This window comes from Trachymyrmex septentrionalis, unplaced genomic scaffold (genome assembly GCF_001594115.1).
Source record: "Trachymyrmex septentrionalis isolate Tsep2-gDNA-1 unplaced genomic scaffold, Tsep1.0 scaffold87, whole genome shotgun sequence".
Lineage (NCBI taxonomy): Eukaryota > Metazoa > Arthropoda > Insecta > Hymenoptera > Formicidae > Trachymyrmex > Trachymyrmex septentrionalis.
In genome coordinates, this window is record NW_017306059.1 from 3278797 (window position 1) to 3296255 (window position 17459).

Here is a 17459-nt window from a genome sequence, read left to right on the forward strand (position 1 = left end):
GCCGCGCGCGCGTATCCCTCGGCGTATCTCCGCCTCCGCGCGCGTTCGCGAAAATCGTATATTACATCGATGCGACGACGGATGTACGCGACGACGCCGCGGCCATGCGGCGCGCAAAAGAATAAAACGCATCGACGCGCGGCACTCTTAATTGCTCCGCCATCTTGCTCCATCGTGGCCGGCTCTCTCTAATTCTTCGCCCGCCAATTTCTTTTCCGGTTCTCGCGCCGCCGAGAATACCACGTGTACGCGCGCCGCGCCAGACCGTCGCTGTTGCCGCTGACGTCACTGACGCTCACTTGCTCGCTCACTCGCTCGCACGCGGCCACGGAATGTGTATCTGTATCGCCGTCGCGTCGCCTCGAATCCCGCGGTTTCGCGCTTTCCCGCCATTTCTCGCCGACCCCCCCCCCCCTCCTCCTCCTGCTCCCACTCCCCTTCCGCCCGCCACTGGCGCTGACATTCAATCGCGCGTGCGCGCGCCGCGTTTTTGCGCGCCGCGGAAAATAGTCCGCAGCCACTCGACGCGAACGAGCACCTCCCCCTTCTTCTCCACGTCCCCGAGACCCGGAGGGATGGTGCGGAGAGCCGGCGCTACGCTCCACGTCCCCATTTAAAAAAATCAATACTTAATAATTAGCAATTAATACGCCCGCCGAGTGTACGTGTGTGCACGTGTGCTCGCGATTACCTTCTCTCCTCCTCCACTCCCTGTCGCCCTCCGTCGTTCCGCCCCGTCGTTCTCCCTCCCCCCCCCCGCCCCGCAGCTCTTTAATCACGCCGCGCTCGTTATAATGACACGATCATTATTTCGTTAATTATTCGTATCGACGTTTGTTATTCTCCCCCTTTTTGTCCCGGCGACAGGATGATTTTCGCTGGAGCGCCGAATCATGCGGGAGAGAATATAGAAAAAGACACCCCAGCGAATTCATTTGTGGATGGAATTAATTATTTGAGAGAATTATAATATCGATGCCATTCGATATATGATTGACGATGACGTTTTCAATAAAATATGCGTCTTATTTCGTCGGTATTTCGACACATGCTGTAATAAATATAATTAGCGGTAAAATGTAATAAACTGATTAAACGTCAATATAAACAATATGAAAAGAACGAATGTATATATGCATATGATATTATTATAATGTTCAATTATAATAATGTTTGCGAGAGAAGGTAAAAAAAAAATAAGAATTAGTTGTGCTAAATCGGCTTTCTTTTTAGCATGAATCAGTAACAAAGAAGAAAGATAAATTATAAGAGAACATTAAAAAATATACCTCGTTAATTACAGTTAATTATTTACCTTTCATAATTTCTCTCCTTGTGGAAATGACTATCGATGTATTGCTCTGAATTTAGATTCCATTCTAAAATGCACTTCGGTTTATCGAAAATATTTATTATCCCTTGCCACTTTCGTCATAATCGCGATAAATAACGCGCAGAGAAACAAATGCGGATGAACGAGAAGGAACATAACCTCTAAGGGTTTCTCTTCGGATTCCGGAATAAAAAAAAAATCATGGAAACAATTTTCAAATTCTTGTTGTTTTCCACATACACATTTTACCGTAGGAAAAAGGAAAGATCATGTTGAAATATTCGGGAAAAACTCAAAAATTGCGGTATACTTTTTGGAGATGCTATATCGATACTTCTATCCCCGGTAAGCGGATCGTTCAGTAGACCGACAGCGAATTTGATCGGGAATGATCAGAAATCGCTGACAAATCAACATTGACTGATTCACATTAAGCTCTCGTTACTCTCGTTTTAAGCAAAATATCATAGTTTGGCCATTCATGGTTTGAGCATTCTGATATAACCTGACAGTAGATTGACAGTAGAAGCCGAGCTGAGTTCGTTAATTCCGCAGATTCCGCTCCATTTTTGCCGGCAATTCGCGTCAACTGTGTAGCGTCAACATGCCAAAGTCTGCTTGATTTGTCGTCATATTTTGTTGACATAATTTGCTATATCTCTGCTAAAATTCTGCCAACAGCATTGAATACGCCAGAATCAATATCACATTCATCACATCCATAGCCTCTGTTGAGAAAACTTATAACAGACATTTATGACAGAATCTACTCTTAACACTCCTGGCTTAATATCTCTCGTGAAAAGATGTCGAAGAATGAGATCTATAAATATATGTCACTGTTGTACAGCGTCGCTAACAAGCCACTGGATCTATGGTCGAAACATGTATCCTTTGGTGGTAAAGTTCATAGAATAAACGACGACCTATTACATGGAGATAAAGTAATCGAGATCACCGAGCCTCACAACAATACGATTCCCACGAGCATAACTACTCCTGCCAAAGCACTAGACATCCTGAACATAAAACTTCCTGTTCTTGTATTAGTTATAAAAAATTTGAACTTGCGGTTCAAACTGGAAGTTCAAGTATATGCTCTTTAAATTTTATGATAGATATCCGTATTATTTTTAATATCTTAATAATGATTCTCTACCTTTGATACATGTAAAGATAATAGATAAGCAACAATATCGAAGAAGATTCTCCTTCATGACTTACAATATTGAAAGACTACCACGCATCAATGCAAGTGTGGCTCGTATTCCATTGAAATTGGATGACTGTTGGAATTTCTTAGAGATAAATCTTCAAACTCTATGTCACCAAGTGTATAAGACGGATTACGAGGCTCTGCAAAGAGTAACGATCTATCCGAATTGTCATTTAAGAAGAGTGTATCTGCAAGATCGTCATTACAAGAATGATGAAACTCATATCGAGCTGTATCAAGCTTTCTTCAATATGTATATGTTAAAACAGGGAATCAATTTCATCGAAAAGTCTTGTCAAACGGAAGATTGTTACACAGGTTTATAAATTTTCGAAAAAATGTGAAATATATATATTAGCATATATTTATTTCTTTTTGGCTTTTAGGACCTTTAGAGCAATCTGATTTGAATTGTTTTATTAAGGATAATTTTAGTAGTACACCGTTAACAAAAGTAGATTCACGTAAAACCGCAGGCAACATAGAAAAATTTGAAAGTAATCTATCGATGAACTTAAATTTATACAATTCTGATACATTAAAAAGGAATTACATGTCACTAGATGTTTTAAACAGTGCAATAAAAAAATGGGATGTTTTTACAAGACGAAGTGAATACTTCACAAAATCTCTACAAAATGATCCAGTTATAGAAAATAAATTAGAGAGAAAAAGATAGTAGTGACATAACAGAAAAAGTAAACCAACATTATGCAATGAAAACGCGTAAGACGGGAAACTCCTACTAAATATAAAAATTAATAATCATACGTCGCGACCTGTGTCTTCTCGAATTAAAAATAATCATGGAGAGTCAATTTCTGAAAACACATGTCAATGAAATATTATTTAAAGATAATGGAATTTCAAAACGTCCGCAGAAAATTCAGAATGAAGGAGATACATACATTAACTTAACAAACTGCACGTTAAATGATAATGCTAATAAAATACAGACAGAAAAAAATAATTCCACGATAGTAAAATTTAAAGTAGATGCCATGGGTCTACTTTATCCTTCATCGTCTTTTAAACTCGATCTATCTGAAAACATTAAGCTTGACAACATAAATAATAATATGTTTATCTAGTCCAAGCGATGGATATATTCGTTCTAAGTATAAATATGTAAAAGAGAGTGATAAAAGTATCGCCAATCGTTTAAAATCTTTAGCAAGTATCGAGGAAGATGCTGAAAATTTAAATGAAAATGTGTCCACAAACAAATGCATTCCATCTCTAATCGAGAAAGTAGATGAGACTTGGACGAAATGACAAAGCATTTAACGATGGATAAAACTTGCAATCTCAAATTTTATAGCAATAAATTATTCTGTGAACAAGAAACTTCTCGAAAAATTACAGGATAAAGAACTTACATATACATAGAATTATTGTTATTATATAATATGACAAATATCGAAGAAACTTTGGCCAAGAAAAGTTTATGAACAAAGATGACATACAAATAAATGTATTGATTCGCAATAAATTTAACCACTTTTTAGAGATTATTTGAAAAAGTAGAAGTTTAACAAAAATATATAAACAGGAAAATACATAGTGAGAGCAAAAAGTATTCGTACAAAGAAATTTTTTATAAAAAGTCTTATTTGTAAAAAATAAATTAATTAGCAATTTTATACAATGAATATATTCTGTTCTATAATTAATACACATCTTTTTGATATATATAATTTAAGAAACATAGTCTATTTTATTATTCATGAATAAATTATTAATTATTCAGTAAGAAATGATCGTTAATTAAACGTCGAATCGATGTTTTTGGTGTTGAAATCATCATATCGATATCGATTCAACATCAATTTGACTCATTTCTCGCTGGATAATATTTACTTTTTAAAAATGAAGTTTTTTTAAAACTATTTTCTCTGTACAAATACTTTTGCACTCACTGTATATACTTTTTTCCATATGTAGTGACAAAATTACATAATTCTTAATACATAAATTGCATGATCTATATTCTATTAAGTAAAAGTTAACCTTAATGAATATTATATTATTAAATATATTACTTGCAATTGTTTAAGTAGCGTATAAAGGTAAGACAGCCTTCAATAAATTATTTTTTATTTTGAAAGTAATTCGAACAAATTAAAAAAAAAAGTTTCAATTGAACAACTCTTTTTTTCTTTTACTAAAGATGCTCGCATTTTCTTCATTAATTATCAACATTTTGCCTTATTTTGAATGGGCAAGAATAATTTAAATTCTGCTGGCAATTCATCCTCTGAGTATAATCGATCCGAAAAGTACACTCGCCGTATCCTACAATTAGCATGAATTTGGACCCTCAGTGTTTCCACATAATTCGTTCCGTAGGCACGGCGTGTGAAGTCAGCCAAATTGAATTGTATTTGATTCCATCCATCGTCCAGTCTCATTGGCATTGTACATATGAATGGTTTCACTCTCGTTGTTGATTGATAATTACTCGCACGAAATCTGCGACGTACATTTTTGTCGTCAATTATCTATAATGTGTAAATTTTTTTTATATTAGGAAAGAGAGATTGAGCATTTAACGAATGAAAGAATTCATAAAATTTCTTAAATATATTAAATATTCTTTTAGAATGACACAGATTATAGGAACAGTCAACTCATAATGAATAGGTATTGGATTTGTTTAGGGTCTCCAAGTTAAATTAAATACTTTTCCCTTAATTTTTCTATAAACTAGTACAAGAACCTTACCTGAACCTCAAATGTGAAATACTTCTTTAGATTCTTGATAATCATTACCAAAAAGGGCAACTTTATGCCTAAAGTCTTCCTTGGATCTGCAGGACATGTGATATACGTTGTGCTAACGTTGCTGCCTAGTATCTCCAAAACAAGGCTTTGAATATCATTGTCAGTGATCCTCTTGATATGTCCATTCCTCACTTTCTTGTCCCAGATTTGTAGGGGCTTGCTGCCGATGCTATACAGAATGGATAGAAAACCACTTTGGAAGGTATTCTTGAACATTTTCGGATTCGTTTGGAATCCCACTGCTCTGACAATTTTCTTATACCAAGTCAAGGCTACCTCTCTATTTTTTCGTCAAGCCTGCAATATATATTAATGTGATAAATTCGGCCGATTCCTCGGCGTCGACCAAACACCGCAGCTAACCTTCTTCCATCTTAAGCTAATAAAACTGTACTAAATAAATCCCGGAGTGGAATCAAGGCACCATCGGCACAGAAAAGATCAAGCTGAAAACACGTTACGATTTAGGAAATTCATGCTTATACTTGAAATAATAAATTTTCTTTGTGCATCGATTGTTTTACTTTAATTCATCTAAATCCATCATTTCACGAGTTGTTTCTTACGAAATATTAGCAGCGATTCTAACCTATAATCGTTAATAACTGTTTGATCGATACATTGTTCCACGATATTCGTACGAATACATCAACATAACCGGAGCTTCAACCTGGACGTCAGACCTCAGAATAGCAAGCTTAAAATTATTAGATTTCAAATATAAATTTAATTTAGATTGCATTTATTATAATTCCTTTGTATTTTTTAAGGTTATAACAATTTAAACTAATGACCAATATACTATTGCAGTTCATACATTGCGAAGCAGTGATAGACTTTTCGTGGCGAACCGTTGAACTACGATGTCCATTTCTTTGTCTCGTCAATAAGGAAGAAATTCTTCATTTTTTAGCTTACAGTTAGAGTAAGTAATAAAGTATGTTTCAGATATTTTAATTTATAATTTTCAGACAAATTTTTTTTATTTAGGATAATTTTTCTCAGAATTTTTTATATGAATTAAAACACTTTTCAGAAACGCGAAAAAGTTTCGGTTTAATTTACTTTTTATCTTTTTGTAATTCCAGAATTAGAAAAAACTACTGTTTATTTTTTTCTAAAATTAGAAAAATAATAAGTTAATTAAACCGAGATTAAAGTTAATTTTACATTGATAAAACTAGGCCTTAGAATTTTTCATATATGTAAATTTCGAAATATTAATTTTTATTATATAAATACAATAAGATTTCCATTCTATGATTTCTGAAAAAAATGTTCTAAACTTTTTAAAATCTTATAAAATTTTATTAAAAATTATAGAGAGAGAATGAAGAGTTTTTTAAATCTTAGAATATTTCAGAATTTACATATATGAAAAATTTTAGATAAAAATATAGATTTTATCAGCAATTCTAATTTGTATAAAGTATCTAAGAAATTTTTTAAAAAAGTATAAAATTATTCAAAAATTTTAAAATTTATATAAAAATTCGAAAAAATTGTATAAATAATTCTGAGAAATATTATCACCGGTGAGATTTTAAGTTTTATTAAAATAAGATGTACCCTATGAAATTTTTATAGTAATTAAACAAATTAAGAATGTGCATACTAAAATCTTAAGTATATCAAATCTCACAAAATACTTACCAACTAAACTGATACTTGATAAAGGATATTTTATTCAAACGAAAAACCTGAAATAATAAGGACAGATAAAATAAAATATTCTTGTATTCGTGTGCCACCTTGTCATGCGTATATTTGAAACGCACAATAAAAAGGCCATATACATGTACGTGAAACCTTTCTACAATCGTTCTCATCAACGTCAAATACAAACTGATACGGATAGAGGAAAGCAGTAGATTCCTATACGTCGTACAATTCACTTTCGAAAATGCAATTAAAGCTTCATCGGTATGAATGATCTCCTCGATCGTTAGGACGCATTCACTCAAGGAGCAATCATTTCTCTCGGTAGATGTTGTCGAGAACTCGCATTACGCAATTGCGTTTTATATGTACGTTACAGCAAATCGTTACAAACAAATTGTTTTATTTAAAATGTAAATCTAACATAATCGAAACTACATTACGGTATCGTATACGGTATTTTCTCTCACGCTCGGCACTGCCCTATAAAACACAATATTCCTAGAATGAATATTATAAAGGGTAAATAATATTCATGTAACATTCTAGGAGTGAACTTATCGTTCACAACGTTCGCGTGTATCATTTCATCCTTGTTTAACATACATTTGGTAACAACAAGGGTGAAATAATACTTACGAACGTTATGAATATTACGTGAAACCCTAGGAATATTGTGTGTTTATAGAGTGTGATTCCGCCAACTGAAAAATTGCGAAAAATTAGTTGTATATTTTACAGAAGCTTTACATAGTAATGTTGTAACATGATGAAACTGCAGCGGTCACTTGATCTTCCTTATACTAACCGAAAGTAAGCAAACGTAGCGGTTGTATGTGCGATGGCATTAAAACAAAATGACGGAACGAAATATAGATTACGCATGAAACTAATATTACGCATTCTTCTTCTTTTTTCTGATAGTGTTGACATATTAGTTTATATTTCTTCAACACCTTGCATATCAAGCCGAACAACGCAATTGAACTTCTCAATGTGAACGAGCGAGTTTTTTTTCTCTCTTCAAAGTGTCGAAAGATTTCGGTTTCCGGTATCTCGGTAAATTGATACGTTATATTCGCTTATCTATTCGTTAATATTAATATTAACTATACGATATTACAGTTCATAACGTGAAGTTGTTATTTTTCTCTTTGTCTTGCAGCGTATGCGACGTAAATTATTTAATTTAAATCTTTATCTTGCTTAGCTCTTGAAAAACTATATGTATATGATGGAATCTACCACTGCGTCTTGTAATACTGAATGTCACATGAACAAGAAAGGCCCACTTATAAAAGCGATCGGCAAAACAAAACCCAGCTAGAGTCTCGAAGAGTCAATAAATAATTTTTTTCCAGCAAATGTCTCAAACAAACCTCCATTTAATGGACAGATCCATCATTTCCACGCGAACATTTCTTACAAATTTTCAATGTACCGAGTATCGGGCATTATGAATAAAAATGCACACGACTTTAATGAACAATAACACAGTTTATTAATCGTTATAGAACGTATGTAAACCGCTTGTATTTATTGTTCAGTAAATCGCATATAATACAAGAGCAATGAATAGAAGATAGCAAGTCGCTTGATTGAGAATGCCAGTACAAAACTCTGTGTCGTTACACCATAAAAGGCAACGTTCGATCAGTTTACATGGAGACCCATAGAACTTTAAATAAAAAAGTAAAAGTTATATCATGAATATTCAGAGTTTATACCGTTTCTCAATGTCTATCTTCATTCATTATTAAGTTTTTTCCACTCTAGTATTCTTACTCGTTTCCCGACAATAATACAAAATTCACCGTTCTTTCAGGATTATTTCTCAGCAAAATTAAAACAATTTCGTAATAGTCCGGATGCAACGGGACAAATTTTGAATTATTGCCTTCTCTTCTTTTTTTTCTCTTTTTTAGATTCATCGAAATTTCCGACGCAACGTATCATTACTGTCTACCTGCGAACGATAGGTGTACGGAAATTTCTATTCCCCTCGCTTCTCAACCAGACAAAATTCGCCGTTTTCAGGCTGTGTTTTTTATCGCAATTTAAAACAACTTTAATAGTCTTGACGCAACGGGACAAATTTCTTTATTTCTTACTATTTCTATTCTTTCCGTTTTATATTCGCTGAAATTTCCTATACAGCGTATCATTACTTCTTACCCGAATGACAGATGTATGGAAATTTCTGTTTTCCTTCATTTCTCAATATTTTACGATACATGAATATGTAACCCCAGGTTGCTTCTGGCCCCCGTAGAAAAGCAAATTGGGGCATAAGGACAGTGTATATCGCATTACGTATGTTTTATCAATTTAAATGTTAACTACTTAATCTTTCACACGCTCGTATCTCTAGCGCACGTAGCCAGAGTTTACTCTGGAAAAATACGCGATTTTATGAATAATTTTCATGCGACTTAATAGAAATAGATTTTAAACTTTTTTCTTTAAATAAAGCGATGACAAAATATACACACAAAATATATAAAATCAATTTCGAATAGCCGAGAATTAAAAAAAAAAAAAGAAAAAGAAAAACTTTATCATTAATTAGACAAGACATATTTATTCATGATAGTGTGTGGAAGCTAAGATTCAATTGAAAAATTAAGAGATGGTCGCATTTCATCTCCAGGTCGTGTTGCTTTACTTAACATTTTCCTATAGTGTTCATTATATATTATAGATTGATCCTAACTGGAGAATGACCATTTTGAATCATCATAGATAAGTATAGTAATATTGTGATCCTGTCAATGAAAATGTGTTACAATAAATACAATAGTTATACATATTTATCACTGCTAGGATCGCAATCACGATCAAACACCAATAATCCCTTGCGATTCCATAGCATTATTAATTTTGCAAGAGTTGTAATATATGAATCGTTCAATGATACGCTATTGTACGTGATTTATAACAATAGATTGCCGATAGTCACAAAAACTTATCAATGTCTGTTGTGACTAATCAGACGTTTCTAGTCATTAAACGAAAGAATTCTTACATAATTATTAAATACATATCGCTTATTGGTGCTTGAACGGCATTTCAATATAATTAGGACACTGCAAAAGTTCAGGAAGATTTCTTACATACTAATAACTAATTTAAATAATTTTATATATTGATTCAAATTTATTCGATGATTATTTTAAATAATTTTATATAAGCTGATTCAACTTTAGATTCGATCTGATTTTTCATATCATATTTCAGTAATGTAAATAGTATATAGCAATTCAATAAATAATAAACATATAAAATAAAAAAATCTATATCATGCACAACGCTTTATTTAATTCATCGACGAATTTTTCTGAGGTACATATAAATATATTTTTACAATTACAAATATAGCCAGATTATTGTGTAGCAACTTTTTTCAATATAAATTATTATATTGGAAAAAAAGATTCACACAATGAGTTTTTTTTAATAGATCAGATTTCTTAAAGAAATCGGATTTAGTAAAAAAAATGGTTAATAAAACCGCGGCTGAGACCCTGTCTTGAGGTGCAATCGAAGAAAAAAGTCTCTGTCGAGGAATATCATATCTACAAATGAACTGGCAATAAATGAACAATAATTAACGTTATCAATTTTGTAAAGAACTTTGTAACAATAAAATTCATTTAACTTCCTTTTGCGGTGTCCTGGAGAAGCATAAATATAACTCAACATTATATATGTCTTAAGCGCTACTCAGTTACTTATCGATAGCTCCATCCATAATGTTATTTTTAACTTGAATGCTAATGTGTATTCCATCACCAGACGCACCTTTGTCCTTCTTCACTTGTGCTGCGTTCGAGGCATTATCAAGTCCCAATTTACTAAGTGTACGAAGCGCCCTTAGAGCCGCTTGATTGCGGCTCGCGGTTATTGTTGCTCCATTACCGTGACAAACTTGCGGTGGATCAGTGCTTAGCGACACAAGTGATAAATATTCTTTGTTTATAGACACTCCCTGGAACATTAATAAGAAATAATCGCTTATAATTTATTTGATAATATAGCAACATCATCATTTCGTGTTCACACTATGTTCCATCTTAATTAATTAGAATTATTTTAATATTCTTTTAATACTGATTAAACGATCGATTACCTTAGGAAAATCGCTAAATTCTACGCTGAAATTAAATAACTGAGATAAATAATGCAATTGATCCTTGGGCGAAACACCAGCCGTATTCTGCTGTTGCTGTTCGCGCAACTCTTCAGCAACTATTTGTACGCTGGGTCCATTCCCCAGTTTAGATTCTTGACCTCCGTCCACCAGTAAAAGACCAGGTACTAATTGGCGGCCTATGGTACCTAGAGACGATAAAATTTTTTAATTTATCGAACACAGTTCTGTGTACAATGGTTGATGTTTTTCCTTACCTCCTACCGAGTGAGGTTGAGTGTCGTTCATTTGTTCGTCTTCGAGAAATGTAACTTTTCTAGGCTTTGACTCCGTGTTTTCGCTTTCTCCCGTCTTTATGGACGGTTTTGAGGGTTGCGGTGACGGTTTACTATATCCCAATTGCGCCAAGAGAGCCTCAGCCGCAGCTCTCTTAGCCAATTTTTTGTTAGGTCCGATTCCTTGGGCGGAGTGCTGACCCATTGTCACTTCCATGACAAATTCTCTGCGTCTTGGTGCACCCTTCTCATCTATTAGATTGTAAACCGGCTCCCTCTCTCGTTTCGCCTGTTGAATCTGAACTAGCCGAGAAACCGGATTGACTTCCTCCGCGGCTTCATTCTCCGCACGAGGTTCCTGATAAACTTTGATTAAGTTTCGAGATTTCTTCTTCGTCGCTGGTGGCTTACGTTTCACTCGCATTGACCGGTTCTGTATGGTAGCCGGTAACGGAGGAAGACGCTTCAATTCATCTAACATCAACTCGGCGGCGCGTTTCTTCGATACCTAAGAAAACAGGAACAAGCATTTAAAATTGCGTCATTATTTATCATTCTTTTACATGAAAGATTTGAGAAATTACTTTTTTCGAGGATCCTTCTCCTACAGTAACCTTCTCCCCGACGGTGCATTTTGTCATGAAAGTTCTTATATGAGGTTTACCGCTTTCGGATACGACTTCAAAACTGACTGGCAATCCACGTTTCAGAGCAGTTTCGTGAACAAGAGATACGGGACTTTTTAACTCAGCGTTTGGATCGTCAATGCCACCCAACGTACCGTTCTCGTTAGTATTATTGGTATTTGCGATTTCTTCCGGTAACGGCAACTGGCGTAATTGTTCCAAGGCTCTGCTAGCAGCATCGTGACGTGCAGCTTGGCCTGTTAAACCTCTACCTGTGAACTCGCGCTCACCCACCTTCAGAGTGACAAGATACAATCCCTGAAGATCCGTATGAACTCCACGATTGTACGCGATACGCGGATTGTACATTCGTGGAAAGTTAGCACCGAATCCATGTGGCATAAATTGATGCTGCAATGCAGCTGGAGGAGCTTGTCGGAACGTATAAACAGTTGGTTCACCCCGTTTCATCGCTAACGCGTTCAGTTCGACAGTGGGAGGCAAATGTCCTGTAATCCAAAATAGCATATTTAGAGAGATCAATAGTAATCAATTAAATAGTATTGGAAAGATCTGTAGATTTTATAATTGACAAAAAATATAGTTGTACATAAATCGACATTATTTTGTACAATTATAACATTTATAACTACTTACATTAAGAAAAATAACATTCCAAATTGATATTGTACTATGTATATTATTGCACTACAATTCAATGCATGTAGAATTCACAATAATTACCAGAACCTGTTGGACATTTGCCCAGATGGCCAATTCTCATGGCCTTGGTGGGTTTAGGTGGAGGTTGACGGTACCAAGTTTTCGTCAATGCTTCGGTCGCTGCGCTATGTTGAGCCTTCTTTATACTAGGACCTTCAGCGACATATTCCTCTTCACCCAGTTTTAATGTCACCGTGAATCTCTTTTTGTGCGCCGGTCCCTGCTCGTTGGTCAGCCTATATTGATGTTGAATCCTATTGAATCTCGCCAACTCGTTTAACAAACACATAGGTGTTTTTTCTTTCATGTTTGCCAAAGCTGGATTAGTCGCGGCATGATTCTGACCAGATGCATTGTCATCTCTGGACTCTCCATTGGCATCGTTCGTTATCGCTTTCGATTGATCCACATTTGGTTGTTGTGTTACATGCTGCGGTTGTTGCTGCTGTGATTGTGATTGTTGTACCTGCTGCTGCGATGGCTGTTGCTGCTGAGGAGGTTGATTCTGTTGATTATTCGGTTGCTGCTGCTGCTGTGGCTGTTGCTGATGTGGATACTGAGGTTGTTGCACATTTTGAAGAGTCACAGAAACTGTATTTGCTTGGTCCTTCATGCTAACGCTAACCATAGTATCTGAAGTAAATGTTTCAAATTAATTATATTGATAAAAACAAGAATCTAATTTTTCATTGTGTACTTACTGTTAGTACTGTGCGTATTCATACCCATCAACATTGGCTGTCTTGGATTTCCATGCGGCGGGCCAGGATGCTGCATGTGATGCATATGCTGTTGATGGGGGGGCATGGACAGTATTGGTTGATGCGGATTCCGATGTGGTAACAAATGCTGCGGCTGATGTAGCTGGGGCATGTTAGCCTGCTGCATAGGCCGCATTGGTCCTGTCATTCTATATTCATTTTGTTTCATTACAAGTCTTATTAAATAATAAATAATTCCTTATGTTTATATTAATTTTCTATAAGATAGCAAATACAGTTCTATTATATATAAATATATTTAATTTCTTTTATAATAATTCTCTGGAATAATAAGGAAACAATTTCAACAAATAACAATTATCTTAATTGTTAATTCTTTGAAAATTTTCTCATATGTAGATATTACAGCAACATATCATTACCAATAAACAGAATCGTTAGAAGGTTTCTTTATCAATTTTTAATCATTTATACAAATATTTACATGAACAAAATTCTTTACTTCAATTCTATATAAAAAGGATACTCTTAGAATAAACTAATATTTCAATCATACTTTTTATTTTATTGTTGCAGAATATAACACAATATTTGATTAGAGGATATTAATCTATTGTTCTTAACATAAAACTTGATTAGGGAATATTAACCTGTTGTGATCTCGAAGCTGATTTTGCAATGCGTGATGTTGATGACGTAACATCTTATGAAAATCTATGTAGACAAACCTATAAAATGAAAGCACAAATTCAATCCTCTTTTAATATATTTCAGATGACAGAGTTGTACGACATATATAATACATTTAAATGGGTGTTTATACCTGTACTACATAATCAATTGATAAGATAATCAAATTTTCGATCATGTTCAAATATATAATACATTTGTCTTTTGTATATACTGATAAGTTCTCACGTAGCAATCAGCAGACTATAAACTGTTCTTCTGCTGACTTTGCTAATCAGTGAGCGAGAATATAAATAAATATTTCATAATTATCAATAAACAAGCAATTAACAGTTGACAAATTGTATCTTGTTAATCTTGTTAATCAACAAAGAAGAATACAACTCCGAGCTCTCTTAATTATTCTTAAAAGGTCTACTTTAAATTTATGCTTAAAAAAAAAGGGTCTGCTCCGAAATTTACTCCGAAATGTAGTTTCCAGTATACGCGCGATATATCCTCTTTTCCACATTGAGACGCGAATCGCGAGGTATATAGATTTACAGCGGAAGATCCGATCGAGCCTAGAAGACGTCGAAGACGATAGAAAGTGATAGCAAGACGATATAACCTTCCTGCGGGAAGGGCGAGCCGGTATAACGGGCGGTTTATTACATACGGGGGATGCGATCTCGCGGTATGTCGTCGCGGCCGCGTGCAATATTTCGTACGCACGATCGCGTGCTCCGGGTGTTGCGATCGTCGATCTTTCCGTTTCTATAAATAAAATCCGTCCCCCGATGGAATGGGCTTGGTCCGGCGGCGACAACGGCGGCGGCGACAGTCCATCCGAACAATCGGAGCCACGCCGCGCGCACGGCACGTACACCCTTTTTTGCTCACTTTTCCCCGCACTTACCCGGTCACGTTCGCTCTATTTCACGGAAATTTAGGGCGTGTCGCGCAGCACAGTAAAATTTCCGGCGAAATAGACCCGCTCCGACGAAAACGAACACTGCCAGGCCCTTAGTACGGCTATTGGCAAACAGTAAAGAAAAGTACTCGGTAGACTAAAATGCGGCCATTTTGATGTGGAGCTAGCGGCAGAGCGTGACGTCATCGATCACATTCTGACCGACGATGGGTACACAATTGACGAGAAGGAACAACAGAGATAATGAATGCGATAAAAGAAATCAAAAATCTCTTTATTGATTCCCTTTAAGTCTCTATCCTTTTGATCGTATTTAAAAAAGGTAAACACTTTCTTTCCTATGATTTTTTGCAACCGTTCGAAAAGCTGTTTATATATAATTGCGATTGTTGAGAAATCGCTTATAATTACGCAGAGCGGTTGAAGTTGTGTTTATGTGCGTATTTAAACTGTCTAAAGAAATTTAAATTAATGTGTACGCGTGACACATTATTTACCACATTTATAGTAAATAATGTGATAAATAATAAATTGACGAGAGAAGAATTTTTATAATATAAGTACGATTAATCTTTATCATTTGCATGCAATCTAAGACCACAAAAATAATATACAATAATATAATTTACAAAATATAAATATATTATAAGATATTACAAAATTTTAATATTTTGTAAATATTGTGTGCTGTCTGACTTTTATCGGTTTTAAAATATCGATTTTTTTTTCTTATCTCCTAATACACACGATTGAGTCATTTAAACGAACACCATATATTCAGTATTTGTCTCCTTAAAATATTAGAAATACTTATAACTAAATAATGATCTATATTTTTTTCCTTAAAAACACTTTGGTATCTAGAGAACAAGTTTTGTGAGTTGCCGGCTTCTATTTCTGCGTATCTCCCAACAGAAACATTTCGAAAATTCTTCGGACACGAAAGACCTATCGTGTGTGTAGTGTAATACTTTTTTTACAGCAAAAAATTTTTTGTTTTTTTTCAATTAATTCTCGTTAACATTGCAAAAATGTCACGAACTATTAAAAAAATTGAAAATGAAACAATTTACGTTGATATCATAAATTACGTAAAATTAAAAAATATTTGAAAAAAAATTTGAAAATGTTTTTTCTAATTACTTGTAACGCAATATCAATAATAACAAATGCATTTTTAAAGTGTAAATGCAATAAATGTTAAATTTCTATCCATTTATGCGTTATAAAAAAATGTCATTTTCGGGTTACAATAACTAAACTTTTTGAACAGTTCATTGTATTTTTTCCTGCTTTAGACTTTAGATATAAAATGCACCAGAGCCAGTAGATATATTAGCATGTGTATTTTAATAGAAAAGAAATTTTTATTCTGTAAAATTAAAGCAAATGTATTTTTATTGATCAAACAGACGATATCAGCATAATCCTCTTATATCAGTATTTATTTGGTTTTAGGGATTGATTTATGTAATAATATAAATAAACATTATTAATATAAATAACTCTTTTTTATAAAAACTTGTGACATTTTGATATATATCTTGCATATGTAATGCATATTATTTTATACATATTTTGCATAAAGAATACATATGTTGTAATATAAATGTATTAGATATTGTAAACAATTTGAATCTTAGTTATTATCTGCTTTTTTTAGTAATAAATGTCTGCATAATTCCAATGTCTAATAATTATACATTTAAAAAAAACTAAAACCACAATAAAAAAATCTAACACTTTTATTATATAATGCTAGCACTTTTTAAGGTCTCGATTTATACGTGTTACTGAAAAAAATGTGAAAATTCGAAATGATGCTAGTTCGAATAAAATTGATGCAGTCAATACCGAGATGTCGAGATCGAGTCTCTAAAAAGGGGTTGATATTTCAGATTTTTAGATTTATTCTATCTTGAAGAATTTTACACTTAAGAGACAACAAACGGCGGTAATTTGATCGTACATGGTGGCTCATTATTCTTAATAAGCCAAATTGATCCATTTTTACCCCTTTGAATTGCCACAACTACGGATTGTGCCACATGCACAGCACTGTAACAAATGTATTATGTTTCAGAAAAGATATTAATATAATTTTCATGTTACTTTTAATAATAATATAATAATAATATTAATGACTCTCTTTTATCTTTTTCTTATGTAAGATATTAGTATGTGCATGTTTTTAGTACTAATAATAATGTCAATAATAAAATAATGAATAAATGTATATAATAAAGAAAGGCGATATTCCTCTCTGTCAAAAGTAATAGTATATCCTAATTATGTATAATTATGTTATGGCATTCATGGTTACTTCTAAGATTTATAATTAAGTATTTCTATTACGTTTTTTGTACAC

At 33.9% G+C, this 17459-nt stretch overlaps 4 protein-coding genes across 4 annotated transcripts in view; 1 reads left to right on the forward strand and 3 right to left on the reverse strand.

Moving 5' to 3' along the window:
• The window catches only part of LOC108755255 (zinc finger protein 34-like), an 11090-nt gene extending 4946 nt beyond the window's left edge, over positions 1-6144 (reverse strand). The window contains exons 1-4 of the mRNA XM_018498157.1: positions 5923-6144; positions 5697-5779; positions 5274-5630; positions 4748-5050 (exon numbers count right to left, since the gene is read on the reverse strand). Of these exons, the coding sequence (XP_018353659.1) occupies positions 4748-5050; positions 5274-5549 (579 nt within the window). The 5' untranslated portion in view covers positions 5550-5630; positions 5697-5779; positions 5923-6144. The remainder of the gene's footprint in view (positions 1-4747; positions 5051-5273; positions 5631-5696; positions 5780-5922) is intronic.
• Positions 1464-4014, forward strand: LOC108755441 (cilia- and flagella-associated protein 20-like). Its single transcript, XM_018498443.1, has 4 exons — positions 1464-1678; positions 2015-2424; positions 2510-2867; positions 2936-4014. The coding sequence occupies exons 2-4, from the start codon at positions 2140-2142 to the stop codon at positions 3226-3228; spliced, it is 936 nt and encodes a 311-aa protein (XP_018353945.1). The 5' UTR covers positions 1464-1678; positions 2015-2139; the 3' UTR covers positions 3229-4014.
• A 4307-nt stretch (positions 6145-10451) lies between the features above and the next one.
• Positions 10452-15248, reverse strand: LOC108755492 (double-stranded RNA-binding protein Staufen homolog 2). Its single transcript, XM_018498524.1, has 8 exons — positions 15077-15248; positions 14139-14216; positions 13468-13676; positions 12788-13399; positions 12002-12552; positions 11400-11925; positions 11122-11330; positions 10452-10980 (listed from the first exon to the last, which is right to left on the reverse strand). Exons 2-8 carry the CDS (start codon positions 14189-14191, stop codon positions 10720-10722), a joined length of 2421 nt encoding a protein of 806 aa, XP_018354026.1. The 5' UTR covers positions 14192-14216; positions 15077-15248; the 3' UTR covers positions 10452-10719.
• Positions 15249-16859: 1611 nt separating this feature from the next.
• LOC108755391 (15-hydroxyprostaglandin dehydrogenase [NAD(+)]-like) overlaps positions 16860-17459 on the reverse strand; it is a 3064-nt gene continuing 2464 nt past the window's right edge. The window contains exon 6 of the mRNA XM_018498343.1: positions 16860-17149. Coding sequence (XP_018353845.1) covers positions 17026-17149 — 124 coding nt within the window. The 3' untranslated portion in view covers positions 16860-17025. The remainder of the gene's footprint in view (positions 17150-17459) is intronic.